The 18,884-nt window shown below is 36.0% G+C and overlaps 3 protein-coding genes and 1 long non-coding RNA gene across 7 annotated transcripts; 3 read left to right on the forward strand and 1 right to left on the reverse strand.

Moving 5' to 3' along the window:
- Positions 1-3,203: 3,203 nt before the first annotated feature.
- LOC116119192 (sugar carrier protein C-like) lies at positions 3,204-5,387 on the forward strand. Its single transcript, XM_031405138.1, is given in 5 exon segments — positions 3,204-3,471; positions 3,564-3,886; positions 3,980-4,544; positions 4,547-4,602; positions 4,837-5,387. Coding segments are annotated over 5 exon segments (1,515 nt in total). The 5' UTR covers positions 3,204-3,335; the 3' UTR covers positions 5,272-5,387.
- A 1,075-nt stretch (positions 5,388-6,462) lies between these two features.
- LOC116119189 (sugar carrier protein C-like) lies at positions 6,463-8,554 on the forward strand. The gene is made up of 4 exons (XM_031405136.1): positions 6,463-6,598; positions 6,699-7,021; positions 7,320-7,955; positions 8,120-8,554. Exons 1-4 carry the CDS (start codon positions 6,463-6,465, stop codon positions 8,552-8,554), a joined length of 1,530 nt encoding a protein of 509 aa, XP_031260996.1.
- Positions 8,555-9,405: 851 nt separating this feature from the next.
- On the forward strand, positions 9,406-17,551 carry LOC116119181 (RHOMBOID-like protein 9, chloroplastic). Of its 4 annotated transcripts, XM_031405128.1 has the most exons (10): positions 9,406-9,553; positions 10,566-11,068; positions 11,986-12,202; positions 12,324-12,489; positions 13,011-13,181; positions 13,337-13,491; positions 16,676-16,794; positions 16,914-17,091; positions 17,228-17,276; positions 17,414-17,551. In XM_031405128.1, exons 2-10 carry the CDS (start codon positions 10,585-10,587, stop codon positions 17,507-17,509), a joined length of 1,635 nt encoding a protein of 544 aa, XP_031260988.1. In that variant the 5' UTR covers positions 9,406-9,553; positions 10,566-10,584; the 3' UTR covers positions 17,510-17,551. The 4 variants fall into 4 exon arrangements, 2 of the variants coding, with proteins under 2 accessions (XP_031260988.1, XP_031260989.1); XR_004126336.1 differs by lacking the exons at positions 17,228-17,276; positions 17,414-17,551 and adding an exon at positions 14,711-14,844 and having other exon boundaries at positions 16,914-17,053; XR_004126337.1 differs by lacking the exons at positions 17,228-17,276; positions 17,414-17,551 and adding an exon at positions 14,711-14,844 and having other exon boundaries at positions 16,645-16,794; positions 16,914-16,942.
- A 204-nt stretch (positions 17,552-17,755) lies between these two features.
- Positions 17,756-18,878, reverse strand: LOC116119182. The gene is made up of 5 exons (XR_004126338.1): positions 18,850-18,878; positions 18,608-18,652; positions 18,466-18,527; positions 18,233-18,305; positions 17,756-18,123 (listed from the first exon to the last, which is right to left on the reverse strand). It is a non-coding gene; the product is annotated as an uncharacterized LOC116119182 (long non-coding RNA).
- Between the last annotated feature and the right edge of the window lie 6 nt (positions 18,879-18,884).

The following is an 18,884-nucleotide window of genomic DNA, read 5'->3' on the forward strand; positions in this document are numbered from 1 at the left end:
TCAATCCAATCTAGTTTATGTATAGGTGAGGTCAAAAATGTTATTTTATACTTTTTGGGATGTCATCATCAAGCAAGTTTTTTAACAAAACTACCATTAGGTAGCCAAGTGATCAACTAGGATTTTTGGATGTATTACTTAAGAGGTCTTAAGTTTGATTCATCTTGATCCCTACAGGGGTGGTCATTAGAGCTCTTACCTAGACTATAATTACAAGGTCCCAGGGATTATTTGAGGTGACACCGCCGATCATTAAAAAGAAAAGTTTTTAAACATAAAACACAGACAAGAGAAACGATCGTTATATGTCTAAGATCAAAACCTTTAATCATTAACACAAAAGAAGGCTTGAATAAGTGGCGGATCCACATATAAGCCCCACGTCTGTTAATGGCTCTATATGCAAGAGATTTTTTTTTTTTTTTTTTTCTTGTTAAGTAGGTAAAGTAAACCAAAAAAAAGAAATGTTACAAAGTAACACGATCTGCTTAAAGGCCAAAGAAAACAACAAAAGACACCAAAGGCACAAAGGCCCAAACATAAGACCACGCAGGCTCGAACAAGGGACGACCTCCCAAAGAGCACAAAGGCTAGAAAACCAAAATCAAACAAGGCATCGATGTCCAAAAATGAGCATGCAAGCTCAAACCCAAAGCTTAGAAAAGGCACAAATGCCTAAAGGAGCATGCAAGCTTAACAAAGGAAAGGAAAGAAACTATGATCACCACCCTTTCTTCTTATTCTTCTTACCCTTAGATGTCGGCGGATCCAGAGGTCTAGAGTGTTGGGACTGGAGCATGGGCCACTCCATGTAAGAGTGGAGATCCACTTCGGCATCTTCGGCGTTCGAGTTGTAGTGGGCAACGAATACCATGGCTAACGACCCTTCCCGACCATCCATAGATGAATCGTCACTCGGCTGGTCACTCGCCATCTTTTGAGGCATTGAAAGGCAAAGGATCACTAGCTTCAATAATCGGAGCACCACCTGGAAGGACTTCCTCCGAGTTAGAAGCCAAAGAAGTTTCTAGCCGAATGATATTTGGGGAGTTGGTGCTCATGCAGGGGGGTCTTTGGTGCCCCGAGAGAGGTTTTAGTACCTCCTTAGGTGAGTGGCAAACATGGACAAGCTCACAACATTTTGGACAATGCTTTGGTTGCCATTCATGCTCAATTTCAATTGGAAGTGGGTTTTGATGGTATACAAGCATAAATTGGTGTAGAATAGGTTTGGAAACATCAATGTCCACATACAAACCCGAGCATAATCAAGCTGGGTAAACTCATATGTCGCTTTATCACATGAGTCAATCTAAAAGTTAATAGTTTTTATTTTTGATTTCGAATACAATTATATTCCTATTCCTAATTGTAATCATAAATAAAAACAATTACACATAGAAACATACAGTATTAGGAAAACCTATTTCATAATGTAATACTAATTTAGATTGAATTTGACTCCGCAATCTCAACATTATTCAGCCAAGAAATTCGGAAACAATTCATCTTATTTTGACGTGAATTGTATATATATTCTAATGTATTCACAAAGTGAAGACGAGAGTTTTTAAGCAATCTGTGTGTTCAAGAATCTCGCTTATCACGTTTGACTTATCCTATCTCGCTTACAGCAGTGTCAAGATCCCATCTCATAATTCTACAATAAGTTTACTATGGATTTAAGTAACAAAATGTTTGATGTTCAAGACAAATATATATTGTAAAATTATCATGAATATATATAAAAATAATTTCTGAAATGAAAACTGCTGTTAGCTCATATATGCATGACGCAGATGAATAAATAATAATATTAATAAAACAAGCAAGGGTTGTTGATGACAATACAATGCGAATTCACAGCTTAGATCCTCCTCTTCTGCGACAATATGGATCTCGGACTTGACAAGAAAAGTACTTGCAAATCAAAGTTAACTATTCACTTTCATGAGACTAATTAATGGCTTAATTAATTTATAAAGAATTTGGTAGCTATATACTTTTAAATTTTTTTTTTTTAAATTTTTTTTGACGGGAGATGTCTGAGCTAATTTATACGTACCTTAACTAATCTCTTGAGACCTTGAAACTATCGGTCAGATAAAAACTCTAGTGATCACCTCTTTTAACAATCGAGGATGGACTCGGAGATATATACTTTGACTGAGTAAAGTTGAGAGATCAGTGAACATAAGTTCTGTATTAGCTCAATAATTAAGTTTACGAAAGATCAGTGAGCATTATTTGTATTAGCTTGATAAGTTAACAGAATAATATCATTGTCTTAGGGTGCAATAGTTTTGAGAGTTCTACATTTACAGTAATGCTATTCACCTCTCTCATTATCCTAAAATCAAGATAGTGGTGACGCACACACAATCATTCACGTTACTTTGGGATACAAAATTGGGATCACATCTTTATATGTTTACATTGGAGTTAATGACTTTTTTCCACCCAAATAATAGTTTAATGACACTTTCTCACCCATAAACTTTAAAATACTGTTTTACTACCTAAATTTATATTCCGATGACGAACAAAGAACAAACTTGCTTTAGACTGTTGGGGCTTTTGAAAATAGGAGGTTGATGAGTCTTTTGGTGGTTGACATTGATTAGAATTTGACATGAGAGAGGCAGCTGCGCAAACCCTAATCGCTCGATTACGGGCGATTGGCAGGGTTGACGGGAGTAAGGTTTGAGAGATTTTGATGATTGATGATCGAGGAAGAGAATAGTAATAGTGTGAGGTCGCAATGATGTCGAAATATGAAATAAAATATAAATTTAGATAATAAAATAATATTTTAAAAGTTTATGGGTAAGAAAATGACATTAAACTATTATTTGGGTGGAAAAAGCCGTTTACTCTTAACATTCTTGTTATAATATTTATCCATAAAACTTATTTATTTATTCTTTTTAATTTAAAGAAGTTTAGACGGGTGATATCTTTTTTCTAATAGTCTTAATGTAATAGTTTGATACTTATCCAGTTATCAAACTTTCTCTTTTCTTCTAATTTTAATGTTTTTAATTTACTCAAACACTTGTCACATCAGCATATATAATTCTGATTAAGTTACATATACTGTAATTTCGATTTCTTGTTCACCACGTATTCAATTATAAATGCAATGGATAAAAGTTTGGATTTGGCTAAAAGGCGTCAAAACGAAGAGTTCGAATCGTCTTGAAACCAATAACTCATTCAACTCTTACCAAAACACTGTTTACTTCTCTCTTTTTCTTACGTATATTTATTTAGCTTTTCTCATCACACTTAATTCATCATCCTTTTCTGTTTCTTCCCCTTCAATTTCCATAACAATGGCAGGAGGTTTCGGCATTGAAGCCAGTAAGGCTGACAAAATATACCCCGGCCACCTCACTCTTTACGTAATGGTAACTTGTATTGCTGCGGCTTTCGGTGGCTTGATCTTCGGATATGATATTGGTATCTCTGGTAAGGCCTCGACTGTAATATAATTATCAACCGAATTACATATTTTATTTTGTTTTTATCTTATTTTAATCGAATTACAATTTTTTTTTCAGGTGGGGTGACGTCTATGGCTCCCTTTTTGCAAAAGTTTTTCCCGTCTGTGTATCATAAGGAGGCCATAGATAAATCAACCAATCAATACTGTAAGTTCAATGATGTGAACTTGACGATGTTTACTTCTTCTTTGTACTTGGCTGCGCTTGTTGCATCCTTTTTTGCATCATGGGTGACGAGAACATTGGGGAGAAGGATGTCTATGCTTCTTGGCGGTTTGATCTTTTTCTTTGGAGCTCTTCTCAATGCTTTTGCTCAAGCTATCTGGATGCTAATCGTTGGTAGGCTTTTGTTGGGTTTTGGCGTTGGTTTCTCCATTCAGGTATATGAATAAATTGTATTTCTGAATTAGTTTATCCAATCAAATTTAATGATATTGTGATGCTTACTCTAGTTTAATTAATTTCAATTGCAGGCAGTACCATTATACGTATCAGAAATGGCTCCATACAAGCATCGCGGTTCTCTAAATGTTGTCTTCCAGTTAGCCATCACAATCGGCATATTCGCTGCCAATTTGGTTAACTATTTCACTCCCAGAATCAAAGACGGCCAAGGATGGCGCTACAGTCTTGGCGGTGCCATGGTTCCTGCCGCATTCATCTTCGTCTCTGCATTATTTCTCCCCAACTCCCCAAACTCCATGTTGGAACAAGGTGATAAAGAAAAAGCCCGAGCCATGCTTAAGCGTATCCGCGGCGTCACCGACAAGGAAGTCGAGGCGGAGTTTAATGATATATTGGCCGCCAGTGAAGCATCAAAGCAAGTGAAACATCCATGGAGGAACCTTCTAAAGAGACAGTATAGACCACAGTTGATCTTGGCTGTTCTCCTTCCTTTCTTTCAACAAATAACTGGAATCAATGTCGTCATGTTTTATGCTCCTGTGCTGTTCAAAACCATCGGTTTCGGAGACAATGCTTCACTCGGATCTGCGCTCATTACTGGTATTATCAACATGTTGGCAACGCTTGTTTCAGTCTATGGGGCAGAAGGGCTTTGTTCCTTGAAGGCGGAATTCAACTGTTCATATTCCAGGTAATGAAAGTTCTTAATCTCTAGTTTGTCTGCTAATTTCGATTAGCTTATAGAAACTTTTTCACTGTTTGGCTGCATTATTTTTCCCGAAATCTCCATTCTTATAAGTTTTACTGAAAAAATCTTTACTCTTATAAGTTCTAATCTAATAATTTCTAGCTCTAATCTAATAAGTCCTTCCATAAGCTTTACATAAAGAAATCTTAACAAACAGAACATTCTTTCTACATGTAGGTTCTGGTATCAGTTTTTATCGGATGGAAATTTGGAGTATCTGGAAACGTAACCGAGTTGCCGAAATGGTACGCAATTCTTGTAGTGCTCTTCATCTGCTGCTACGTTGCTGCATTTGCATGGTCATGGGGACCTCTGGGGTGGCTAGTGCCGAGTGAAATATTTCCTCTGGAGATTCGATCAGCTGGACAAACCGTTGTTGTCACCGTAAACATGTTGATGACATTCCTAATCGCTCAATTATTCCTCAACATGCTCTGCCATATGAAGTTTGGGTTGTTCATCTTCTTTTCATTTTTTGTTGCCGTCATGACCGTCTTCATCTACTACTTCTTGCCGGAGACCAAGAACATTCCCATTGAAGAGATGCAACATGTTTGGAGACAACACTGGTTTTGGAAGAGATTCATTCCCGATGAACGTCCTCAAGTTTAATTAATTTAGTTTTATTTTCTTAATTTTTCTAGTTAATTTCTTCGTTAATTATCTTTGGGTAACATTGCCCTTTAACAAAGTATACACTGATTATTGCTGCGCATTATTTCATTAATTCATCGATTATATATATTTTTCTTCTGTTATATATACAGTATAAGGAAGTGTAATTTGTTAAATAACTTAACGTTGGATTTATAATTCTTTACTTTAACGTTATCCGAAATTTCACCTGCTTTTATGATAATGGTTATATTTAAATTTAAGGCTGAGGTCTTATCCAAATTCCTTAAAAGTGAGCTCGTAATGTTAAGAGTAATACTACACTCCCAATCCAATCTCACAACTTTGTTTTACAATCCTAACGTGATAGTTGAGTTTGCAAGTGTCTCCCACAATACTCAACTCACTAAATGACTTTGACTAAATATAAAAGTTTTTTCTTAAGGACGAACGATCATTCTTCTTTTATAAGAAATAATCGTTCCTTCGTAAGGAATGATCGTTCATCTTTCTAAGAAACAAAACCGTTCATGTGTTTAGTTAAAGTCATGAGTTGACGTGATAGTGTTAACTTTAATGCCAGTATTTTTTTAATGTTAAACCAAATTCAAATTATATTATATTTCTTGTTATTTGATCAATAATATTTATCAAAAGTAAATTACATCATAACCCCGTCTATTATTCAATATAAACTTCTTGAAAAAATCTCTCAACTAATCCTTCTTCATTAATATTTCAAGACTTGGTGTTCTTAATCTGAAACACAAAACCATAAATTCAATCCTAACCAGAGATCAGCTATGACAACTTTTAAATTCGTATAAGTGGATTAAATAATCAGATACTCTATTTTCTAAAACTAACAATCCTCAAAGATACAGTAGATTATGGTTTTTCAGTAAAAAAAAAAAAAATGGATATCACCAAATCCATGTTTTATTTTATCGATCAAATCTACTGAGAGTTATCCATTAATATCAGGCATTTATCCCTGAATTCTTCCACCAACTTTTCCGTATATCTTGAAGAAATATTTTTAATGATATGCTTAAGGAAACCACCATTTTCAAAATTGATTACCAAATATCTTATCTAAAAAAAATTATCACACCTCGATCTATATAAACACAAAGCCCCTCCTTATTTCACCAGTCTTTCGCTTAAGGATTGCTACAATAGATACAAATGGCTGGAGGCTTCGGTATTGAGAGTAGTAAGAAGGGGGTTGAATACCCCGGTAAGGTTACTTCTTATGTATTGGTAACCTGCATTGTTGCTGCTATGGGTGGGTTGATCTTCGGTTATGATATTGGTATCTCTGGTATGTCAGTTATGCCTCATTTTGAATGTTAAGTTTCATGCATTAATCAAGATATATTATACTTAAAACTTTGTTTTTCCTTTCATTTTGATGATTTTAGGTGGGGTGACATCTATGGCTCCGTTTCTGATAAAATTTTTCCCATCTGTTTACCACAAGGAGGCCTTAGATAAATCAACCAATCAATACTGCAAATTTGATAATTTCTACTTGACTATGTTTACTTCTTCTTTATATTTGGCTGCGCTTGTGGCGTCGTTTTTTGCATCATGGGTGACGAGAAAGTTGGGGCGAAAGGTATCCATGATGCTTGGTGGTTTGATCTTTTTTGCCGGAGCAGCCATCAATGCCTTTGCTCTAGCCATTTGGATGCTCATTGTGGGTCGCATTTTGTTAGGTCTTGGCGTTGGTTTCTCCATCCAGGTAAACCCTTCTTACTAATGTGTTTACTTCTACTCTCCACTCATTATAATTCTCAATCTCAAGTAAAAAGAACTCGTTGAAAGTTCGTTTATGATGAGAGATATATAATTTTTTACTCTTTCAAAACATTATAAATCATGTATTTCAATGAGAATTATTCTGTTGATTTTCTCATTAAAGTCATGTGGTCCGAGGAACTGTTGAATTGGAACTAGAGACTTCTTCTGCAATGCAATATATTTTAGCCACCCGAACCTTTAATTAATTTATGTTACTAACTCTTGCCAAATTATTTCAGTCTGTACCACTATATGTCTCAGAGATGGCTCCATACAAGCACCGTGGTTCTCTAAATATAGTCTTCCAATTATCAATCACAATAGGCATTTTCGTGGCGAATTTGGTTAACTATTTCACTCAAAATATCAAAGGCGGCGAAGGATGGCGCTATAGCCTTGGCGGTGCCATGGTTCCTGCAGCATTCATTTTCTTTTCTGCATTATGTCTTCCCAATACTCCAAACTCTATGCTTGAAAGAGGCGACAAAGAAAAAGCCCGAGCAATGCTCAGACGCATCCGCGGTGTGTCCGACAAGGAAATCGAAGCGGAGTTTAACGATTTACTGGCCGCCAGTGAAGCCTCAAAGCTAGTGAAACATCCATGGAGGAACCTCCGAAAGAGACATTATCGACCACATTTGGTTATGGCCGTATTGATTCCATTTTTCCAACAACTGACCGGCATCAATGTGGTCATGTTTTATGCTCCTGTGCTGTTCAAAACTATTGGATTCGGAGACAACGCGTCTCTCGGCTCTGCAGTCATCACTGGTATTGTTAATATGATGTCAACTTTTGTTTCCATCTACGGGACTGATAAATGGGGCAGAAGGTTCCTCTTTCTTGAAGGTGGAATACAAATGTTCATATTTCAGGTAATTAATAAAAAATTGGATTTTTGTTGCTTTTATTTATTTGTTTTTTATTCAGGAGGACTTAGTTCTTATGGTTTGCTTTCACAAAAGCCAATGTTTCAAGGACTGACGGGAGTTCATTTGGTTTTTTCACTTTGTTAATTGTTGCATATTTATATATGCAGGGTCTGGTGGCAGGTTTTATTGGGTGGAAATTCGGATTAACTGGTCAAGTAACCGACTTACCGAAATGGTATGCAATTATTCTAGTGGTCTTCATTTGTGTGTATGTTTCTGCATTTGCCTGGTCATGGGGGCCTCTTGGATGGCTAGTGCCGAGTGAAATTTTCCCACTGGAGATTCGATCAGCTGGGCAAAGTATTGTGGCTTCTGTAAACATGTTTATGACATTTCTGGTTGCGCAGTTATTCCTGTCGATGCTTTGTCACTTGAAGTTTGGTTTGTTCATCTTCTTTGCATTTTTCGTCGGAATAATGACTGTATACATCCATCTCTTCCTGCCGGAGACCAAGAACATTCCCATCGAAGAGATGTCGAGAGTATGGAGAGAACACTGGTTTTGGAAGCATTACGTGCCTGAAGTGACCACTGACGTCTAAAGTTGAACTTTTGTTAGTTTCAGGAATAATTTTTATCAATTTATTTATTGTTCTTTGTTCTAGCTGTTTTACTCTTCTCAAGTTTATAAAACCAGTGTTCCTTATATTTTCCATCCTGATATGAACTGTAATTTTTTTCTCATAATTGGAAGAGATGGTTTTGTTTTTTTAAGCTCACCAATATCAAGGCGAAGGCCATCAAACTTTCTTCTATTTTACTTTTTCGAATTCGGAAGGTCTAAAACTTAAGTGATTAACTATTTTTAAATACAAAAACACTTACAATCACTAACCAATTTTACTAACCCGCATACCAACCTAAAGGATAGTACAGGTATCATATATATAGTACGAATATCATATATAATTTTAATAAAGATTAGTAAGATGGTTAGTAAAAAGTGTTAGTGAATGTAGTATTACTCTTTTAAATAATCTGGCCGTCAACAACCCAAAAAAAAAAATTTAGTGGTCAAAGCTAGTCAAATAGAAAATGAGATCGACTATATATTTGGTAAGCATCGGGTGTTTTTGAAACCAAGGGGTATGTAACATTTTTTGCGATAAATTGGGGGTCAAAAAATACTCTGCCTTTAATGCAATTGACCGTTGACCCAAAAATGATGACTTGGCTGTAAAAGCAATCATTCATAGGGGAGCCAAATCTAGTGGCGTCCGATGCAAATCTTAGTGGGGCCTATTCCGAAAAGGTCGGGCCGTGACGGATTGAGTTATTCATACGTGGCAAGATCCCAGTGGGCCATCAACGATAAGGCAAGATTCGTTAGATTTCGTTTTGTGTTGTTTTCAAACCTAAGTTTACCCATCATTATTACTCTGCCAATGGCATATAAAAAAACCAAAACTTCCATTAATGGAACTGGAATCTAAATAAGTACTTTGAAAGTACAGAAACAACTTCAACTTCAAGAAGTTTTGCTCAGAGCTAGCTCTCTCCTCTGTCTTCAGCTCCAGCAACCATTTTGTCTTCTTTAAACGGTACATAACTGCCCAACTTTCAACTCTATCGCTTTTCATTTTTACTCGTAAGCTTTTTTTCGTTTTCCCATGTCAAGTTGTTTCTTAGCTATCTTCAGTTTCAGTATAAAATAACAAACCTGTTTTATATGTATTAAGATAACCAAATGTGGAGTTATGATATATCTGTTGGGTGGAGATCTTTGTTTTGCACATAAAAGAATCCTAGCAGAGTTTAGTAATCATCTGCAGTAGATGAAAAAGACCAACATTGGTTTTCAGATTTAGTAATTTTTTCAGTTTTAGTGTTGGTGTATAGGTGCTCTGTTTAGCTTGTTGTTTGGGTTCTATAAGGTGGTCAATTATAGTTTGATTGAATTCAGTTTACTGTTGATGTTCTTTTTATCAAGTAATCTAGACCATCTAGTTGTCCATTTTGAATTTAGTACTTTCTGTTGAATTGAGCAGAATTGTGTTACTTACTTGAGAAACATTTAAAGCTATGATACTATATTTTTTGCCAATTCGACAGTTAGGATTTCTCAATCACTATGCCTATGTTGAAATTAAATACCCAAATGGTTCATATATGTGCTTAAGAATCCTTCAATATTGGTTCTGCGACCCCAGTACACTAGAGAATTTTTTTCCGGGTAAGTCCATGGAGAAATGGACTGATATAGTATATCTAATATGGTAAACTCGAGAAAAATACACTAATATGGTATTCGTAGAACTTTGAAATTGTTGCTTGCATTTATCGTTGTTGCAGTTTATGTACCTTGAAGGCATATAAAAGTTCTCTTTCTGGTGTTTCCTTTTCTTAATTTTCAACCTGATAAAAGTTTGAAATTTGTTAATTTTGTGACATTGGAATGTATAAGAAAGCTGGTTTGATTTACATCTATCTTTGCCTAGAGATTAATTTGTTCATACCATTCTATTTGATTCTCCTCTCAACTTTGTGTGGCCGAAATTTCGATTTGCTACAAAATTCACTCTAATGGAACTTCTTCCTATTTCATGTTAATAGGAGCTGTGGTTGATTCTTCATGTACGGCTGCATTACCCTCACTGGGCGTTGTAGGTTCTCTTCTACTTTCAATGAAGACATTTGTAAGAAATGGCATGTGTTATATCCTACTGCTGATACTTTAACAAAAGTGAAGAAAAAGAAGCTAATCAATGCATCTGGTGGAGCAATTTGTTGTAGAGAAGCTCTTCCTCTGCAAAATGTGGCTGAAACACCTCTCCCACGGAGGATATATAACATGACAAGTAATGTAGCGGGGTCCTTATCGAAGAGAACTTCACCAACAGAAAATATGCGCATGGTGTGCTATGCGTCCGAGTCTAGTAATAATGAGCGACAACTAAGATTGTTGGAGTCATATTTTGCCAAACTCAAAAATGATGCAAATCAGACTTCTGCTGATTCTTCGAACAAGAAGACAGACTTAAATCATAGAAGCGGCAATATCAATGCAAAGAATACACTAGGCTGTCTAGATTCTTATCTGGAAAAGCTTAACAAAGGTAGCCTCTCATATGCCAGCTACTTGTATTGTAGCCTTCTTTCAGTTTAGATGATAACAATTAAATACTGGAGAAAGAAAGAAACTACAATTTTTGTACTCATAACCTGATTACTTCCTCTGACATTTTGAAAAAGAGGCCTAGAAGCTATGCCAAATATTATGTTGAATCATTTGAAGTTTGGTTAAATCCTGAATTGTCTCTGTGACTTTGTTTATCATGTTTGATATTGCTTAGAAATAAGAATAAATTATTAGCCTACCATTTGTAGATACCTTACCATTGTTCACAGCAGCTCTAGTTCAGTATTAGGGGCTTTTGACCCCTATGTTATGCTAGATTCACTGGACATGCATTACGAGTTTCTCCATTATATTCAATACGTAGTGTAATTCATTAAAATCCATCTTCATTTCGTCAGATTTCCCCATTTCTTTTCATAACATTCACACTCAACTCACCTGTTCCTTCAGAGTGCTGATGCTCTTCTCCAATCATGTCAAAACGATTTCAACAGCCATCCTTTTTTTTTATTCTCAGCTTTGAAGAATTCCTAAATTTTGAATTGCATTCATTTTAAGTGCTGTTGTATATTTAGAGTCTCCTTTCCTCTTATTTATGATAATGTGATTCAACTATCATTGACTGCTCAACATTAGCTATGCTACAAGGAATAAGACGTCTCAATTCTGTCTTTCAAAGTGTTTCATCTAGTTTGTTAGTTGGTGTGCTTACAATTGCTTTGCTCCAATTGATCTGTACTTCTATGCAGTTTTCAGTGATATATTGACGGCTTATTATCATTATTGTTTGGTTAATTTTATCTCCAGAGAAAATACGTCCTTTTAATATTCTACATATTTTTCTTTGCATTATTACATTTTAAGTAGTTACCTTGGGATCCTTTTTTCTTTCAGATCCAAACTTCCAAGACAATGTGTTATCTACATCTGATGACCAAACCACTGAAGGCAATCAGGTTGGAACACCTTTTTCTATCAGCAAAAGTTCTGAAAGAGGTGTCAAGGGAGAATTGAAAGGTTACAAGAAGTTCAAAAGCAGGGATGGCGTAAATCGTTTAGTGAGGCCTCAGACTTTACCGCAAAATGATAAAATCTCTGATCTCTACTTAGTGTAAGGCATTATTTATTTGACACAGCATAATTTCCTTGATGTCATTTATCTTCTTAATGTTCTGTACAATGTAGCTGGAACTTATTCTATGTTGATGTTTCTTTATTCATTTTGACTGCAGAGGCGCATTGGCTTCCATAAATATTGCAGTTTTTTTGTTTGATATAGCCAGTCCAGTCAGCAACTCTGAATTTGAGCTCTTTTCTCTTCCATTATTGCATGGCGCAAAGATTAATGACTTGATCCTGGTTGGAGAGTGGTGGAGGCTAGTGACGCCTATGTTTCTGGTACAAGATTGACAATTGGGTTCGTGTTCCCATTCTGTTACTGTTCCTGCATTGCATTTGACTAACAGCTTGAAACCAGTTCTGAACATTGTTCAAAACTGTTAGGCACTGATTTTTGTTATTGGATTACAGGAGATGCTCTTTAAAATTAAATGACCTCAATTTTATCCATCATAGATAATTCTTTCGTTAAAGTTTGAAGTTTTATTCTATAAGAACTTGGATGGATTACACACTGCCAATGTAGTCATCATTGTGAAACGGAGCCATTAAATATGAAATTGGAGTTATGCATGACCTGAAGCATTTATGAATTGAACTTTTTTCAAATGTTGTATGCAATGAATTGAACTTACTTTACATGCCTTATGAGAAGCATTGGCTTGATTGCATGTCATGAAATTTTTCATTACTGCCCTACAAAGCAGGAATTGGTTTCATTTTTTTGAAATTCTTATGCCTCCTTAATTCTTAATTTGGCTCTGAGATACTGATTATACTGCCTTGTGAATATTATGCAGCACTCGGGGCTTTGTCACATAGCTCTTGGTTGTTGGGCGCTTCTTACTTTTGGGCCTCAAGTTTGTAAAAACTATGGTTCATTTACATTCTTGTTGATATACACACTTGGAGGATTTTCTGGCAACTTAACAAGCTTTCTTCACACACCAGAACCAACTGTTGGTGGAACCGTAAGCATCATTCCAGCTTTATCGTTCACTGTTCTTTGATACCTTAACAAGATGGACCATTAAGCTTTTTACATGACAAGTACATTGTTGCTTCTTGAAATCTACTACCCATATTTGTAGTTATACTCAATCTTTTATGAATTATCATGTTGCAGGGACCAGTTTTTGCTATAATTGGAGCTTGGCTTATTTATCAAATGCAAAACAAAGATGTGATTGAAAAGGATGTTTCAAAGAGTATGTTCCAGAAGGCAATGGTTGCCACAACTCTTAGCTTCATCATAAGCAATTTAGGACCAATTGATAACTGGTAAGACTTTACAGTAATTAGTAATTAGATCAGGAAAAATGACAATTTGCCACCCAAGGTTTAGTGCAAGTAATTTTTCCACCCAAAACGTTTGAAAAAAAAAAAACAATTTCTCACCCATAAGATCCCTTAGTGAGATTATTAACTAACATGGTATAAATAATGTAAAGACGAAAATACCGTTTAATATTTGAATCCAAATTTATACCCAAACCCAATAATCCAAATCCACCCAACCACCCCAAAATTGTCCATGCCCAATACCCTTTACTATTTTTGTTGAAGAGGTTTTTGTTTTTGTTGTCGGTGAAGAAGGCAGTCCAGAGGGGAGCGAAGACAAGATCGAAGTTTGTGAGGAAGAGGAAGGCGATTTTGGGCTTGGAATTTGACAAGGACAAGTGAGAGATTTTGGATGAGACGGCAGAGCGTTCAGAGGTTTGTTGTTGGGCAATGACGACGTTGTGGAAGAGGCAGAGATTGTTGAGGTCGTTAGAGAGGGCGAGATCTCCATTGTCTCCCTCCTCCATCTGCCCACACCTGGCCGGATGCGATTTAGGCCAAATCATACTTGACCTGGTGCGTTCCGGTCGAATCGCATTAGGTTGGTTGCGATTCTAGCATTGATCACTTAAATTGTCTATAGTTGTGTTGGTGGTGGTGCTGGAGGAGTTGTAGGTGGAGGTGGAGGTGGAGGATTTGGACATGGGGGTGGCTTGGGTGCTAGTGGTGGTGTAGGAGGTGAAGTTGGTGGAGGCATAGGTGGGGGAGGAGTAGATGGAGGCAGGGGTGGAGGAGCAATAGGTGGGGGTTCGAGTCATGGTGGCGGGTTTGGAGCTGGTGAAGGTGGTGATGTTAGAGGAGGAGTAGCATGTGATATTGGTGGAGGGCATGAAGATGGTCGTGGAGGTGGAATTGGGATAGGAATTGGAGTGAATTTAACATTCCGTCCTTCTTCGGTTAAAGTTAATGGACGGATCTTAACAATGGGTGGCAAATTGTTTTTTCGAATGTTTTGGATGGGAAAACTTATGCCAAACCTTGGGTGGGAAATTGTCATTTCTCTCGCTAGATCATGAATAAATTGGCTAGGTGGTTAAACCAATAGATTAACACGATAAAATTGTCGAAAATGTTCAAATTGATTTGTCTCTAGTTGTTCATCCAATAACTTGTTAAATTCTCCAAAAATGATTAATTCCTCTATTGGTAATTGTTGTAGGACACACTTTGGAGCTGCTTTTACTGGTATAATATATGGCTTTCTCACGTGCCCTACGCTACAAGTAGATGATGCATCTTCAAGAACAAATCAAGAAGAAAGAATTACACTTGTTAGACAATACGCGAATTCCTGTAAATCACTTGCTGTGTTCACTATCTTCATAATTGTTTTAAGCTCTTTCCTTTTTTTTATCGAACCTCCTCTTCTTACACTAGCACCTTAGATGATTCTATAAAATATTAATGGAGTAATACTACTGTTTTAAAGTTGTACCTCAAAATTTTCTTCTCACACTTTTTTTTTTTTTTTTTATATCACCGAAGATGTTTGAGTTAGATTGTGCGTACTTCAAATAATCCTCTAAGGTTTTAGAACTATCGACCAAGTAAGAGTCCAAATAATCACCTTTATTATTGTTTGGAAGAACCTCGAACTCAAAAATTTATGGAATCTCTTTTTACCATTTTACTATTAGACCAACTGGTTATTTTCGTCTCAAACTGACTTGACATTATTGTACTGATGATGGGATGATACCGTAATGGATATCAATAGTACCACATCAGTCTACAAATGGAGATATAACTTGGGAAGAGTATTATCACTTAATTAATATTAGATTAATAGAATGCAACATGAAAGTCCTATACTTATTTTTATGTAGCATGTAGGATTCCAGCTCACTTGGAAATGGAGACAATTGTGTAATATGTATCTGAATAAGCTCTTTGTACTAGTTGCTGCATCCTGTCATTTATATTTGCTCCATACTTCACACTTTCTTTTATCCCAAGAACTTCATGAAATTGATGTTAAATTTATTTGATTCTGACTGCTTATAATTTTTATTTCTGAGTTTGAATTCATTATTTCAAATCTCTTTGATACCTGGTTACTCTTTTTGTACACTCTGGTAGATAATTACCTCTCTAGGTTATGAAAATCAGTATGAGAAATTATTAGTTATCTTTTTTCAAATTTGGTAGAATCCATCACTTGTCTTCTTTTGACTATGAAATCTAATGTCAAATTAACATGATTAATAAGGAAAAACCAGATATTTAATAAAAGAGAAGTGTTAGTATCAATCGTGAGTGCGGTAGTAGTTAGAAACTTAGAATCACCTTGAGGTTATCTACCACATTTTTAGAGTATTCAATGGGTTTCAAGGGTTAGTTGAGATACACATAAACTGACTTAGACACCTCAGTCATAAAAAAATAAAAAATAAAAAAAATTAATGAATTGACTTTATATATTCACGGTACTAATAATATTTTGTCACATTATTTTGAATGAAAACTTTATAAGTATAGTGTTATTTTTTATGAAATGTAAGAGAAGAGCTACTTTGTTGACACCTCTTTTATGAAATGTAAAAGAAGAGGAGGTAGTGAATAATTTTTAATGCCTCTAAAGGTCTCAGTGAGATAAATGTAAGAGGAGGAAGTGATAATTTTTAATACTTCTGGGGTCTTGTTGATATTTGTTTAAATTTGAAGGAGTTGCAGTTAGGAGGGAAATTGTTATAGTTCCCAAGTTTCGCTGGGCTAATATTTTCAGCCTGCATCTCAGACTGGACCAGCAACGATCAGAACTTCGTCTCAATCTCTATAAAGCCTTAAAAATTTCTGTGACTGAAGCCCATGGTGGAGACATTAAAGAGACCTGTTTCTAAATATCAAAAGACTTCACCGATTCTTGTCATCTTATCTAATGTCTCAATCACGTAGATGCATGCATGGAGTCCACGTATATCAATGGATGACTACAGAAATCACACACCTGTATACTTACGCACTCACCTTGAAACCACGTATAATCATCTATAAAACCCAATAACACTTTTTTCCTCGTCATCAACTTCCGTAATTAAACCTCTTGAAGTAATGATTCTAGTGCCCATATGAAAATTTGTCTGTCTTGTTCAGCTTTAACATAAATAACAATGGCGATTGGTAGGTTCGGTAAGAGCCTAGTCAGCCCTCTGTTGGTAGTGAACTCGGTTGCAAATTTGATCATACTTGGACTTGCTGGATGGTCTCTTGACAAATACATCGATGGTGAACAGAATCATCCTCGTAATTAATCTCCCTCTCTCGACCTTTCTTGTGCTCATGTACATGTTAAGTAGATGATATATCTTTGTGATTTAGCTTACTGGGTTTGTTTGTGCTCTTAATTTGTATCTCTGAAAAAGATTTGGGTGGGAACACTTCAACGAGCTTCATGCTGATGTTTGGGTTGATTTGTGGAGTGATTGGCGTCTGTTCGGTTATAACTGGGCTTCTGCATCTTCGTTCATGGACTACTGATAGCTTAGCCGCTGCAATTTCTCAGGCAATCATATCCTGTTCTATTACTGCTGTCGCTTTTGGGTAAATATTTATTACATTTCTGATATCCGCAAATGAATTCAAGGACAAAATTAAACCGAAAAATTTCAGCATATCTACATTTTTGTATTTGCGCTATTTCTTTTTGATTGATTTTATAATGGTCTTCTTCAAACAGTCTTGTATGCAAAGAGATAATATTAGGAGGGCGCAGAGGAAAACGCTTGGTAAGTATTTGGAATTTAATATCTCATGTTCTTCCTCAAACATTTTGTATGTCTTTGGAGCTGTTGTATTGTTTCCAAGAAGCATGAAAAGTACTTCCAGAAAACTAACTGAAAAAGTGTATTGATATGACTTTCAGCAAACACTGGAAGCATTCATTATAATATCACTGCTAAGCCAGTTGCTGTATCTGGGACTTCTGCATGCTGGTGTTTTTAGCTGCAGAGATACATAAAGTCATGAGCTCTTGAATAGCAGGACTCATTGCATCTTTTATCTGAAAGATTTTCTTATAAAGATGAATGTTTTCATCTGTGTACACAACTTGCATTGTTTGCCTGTTTTTTATTTCCTATACATGACAGCTTGCAATTGGTGATCTCGTAATTGGACAGGCGAGACCTATTTGCGAGCTGTCACGTCGGGAATTGTGAGAAAAAGTTTGCAAGATGAGGTTGTAAGTACAGTATTGCCCCTGAAAAAGCTAACTTCATTTTCTTAAGAATCGTAAAGATCTTTTTATTTTTTCACTTCTGATCTGATTAAGGCAGAAAGCCACACTCAGGATCAGGCATGCATGTATATTTGAAATTTCTTGCTAGAGATTGAAAAGCATCAAGACAAGCAGTCACTTGACCAGAGCACACAAGATTCAGAAAAGGCCGGTAATTTTGTGCAGCACAGAAATGAATGGTAACCTATTTCCCTTTTGACTATGAGTAATCTCAACGCACAGGTAGTTTTTTCGGCACTCAAAATGAGCAAGGTAGGGAATAGAGCATCAGGTAGTAGAAGAACGATAACTATTGACACCAAAAACAGAAAGAGAGCTCCACCTAAAATTGTAACCTACAAGGAATACAAAACTGACATCAAATATCATTTCTTTACATGTAAAAACAGATGAATACACAGGAAACTGAAAATGCAAAGATGGAGAAGAAATAAAGAAAAATACCAGTCTCTCAGAAATCCTTGATGCTAAGGTCTTTCCTCCTAGAACAGCTGCAACTACACAAAGTGCTTGTCCACTGATAAAAGTAAAATTAATGATGATTGTAAGAAAATGCAGTTCCAGTTGAAGCTAAAACTATCATAAGAATAGCTTTCAGTTACAGTCAAATAAAGGTTTTGATCCTATTGCCATTCCTAAAAGGGAAAAAGCATTCTCAACAAGAAGATAAAACATACATTATTCCTCCAAGAACAACTCCCAAAGTGTTCTCATCTGCTGCCAAACCAATTGTGGCTAACTGCAAGAAATTTCAATATAAAATTTTAATTTAGCGTTCAAGCAAAAGACGATTCATGATTTAACAGGTGGGACTAGAACCTGGCTCTTGTCACCCCACTCGCCGAAAAATGTTAGGGAAAAGGCCTGTGGAAGAAAAAGGCCTAGATTAATAACTGGTCTATTTAGTTTTCAGTTACATAGCATGTCATTTTTTTTTTTCTACTAGAATTCTGTATTTCACATAGTGCAATTCTGCTGCAACTCATTCAATCTTCAAATCATTGGTAATAACAAATCAGTTTATAGGCTTGGTACAGAAAAAGGAGAAAACAATGAACAACCTTCAAAAAGACAGGTGTGAAAAAACGTGTGAAAA

The sequence above is a fragment of the Pistacia vera genome, unplaced genomic scaffold, assembly GCF_008641045.1.
Source record: "Pistacia vera cultivar Batoury unplaced genomic scaffold, PisVer_v2 Contig876, whole genome shotgun sequence".
In the NCBI taxonomy this organism is placed as follows: Eukaryota; Viridiplantae; Streptophyta; class Magnoliopsida; order Sapindales; family Anacardiaceae; genus Pistacia; species Pistacia vera.

Bases quoted from the DNA above. Each gene is read 5' to 3' on its own strand.
- LOC116119189 (XM_031405136.1), top strand. From the start codon at position 6,463: ATGGCTGGAGGCTTCGGTATTGAGAGTAGTAAGAAGGGGGTTGAATAC. The intron at 6,599-6,698 runs GTATGTCAGTTA...TGATGATTTTAG, and splicing joins TTATGATATTGGTATCTCTG to GTGGGGTGACATCTATGGCT. The intron at 7,956-8,119 runs GTAATTAATAAA...TTATATATGCAG, and splicing joins TACAAATGTTCATATTTCAG to GGTCTGGTGGCAGGTTTTAT.
- LOC116119181 (XM_031405128.1), top strand. From the start codon at position 10,585: ATGTACGGCTGCATTACCCTCACTGGGCGTTGTAGGTTCTCTTCTACT. The intron at 12,203-12,323 runs GTAAGGCATTAT...TTTTGACTGCAG, and splicing joins ATCTCTGATCTCTACTTAGT to AGGCGCATTGGCTTCCATAA. The intron at 13,182-13,336 runs GTAAGCATCATT...ATCATGTTGCAG, and splicing joins AACCAACTGTTGGTGGAACC to GGACCAGTTTTTGCTATAAT.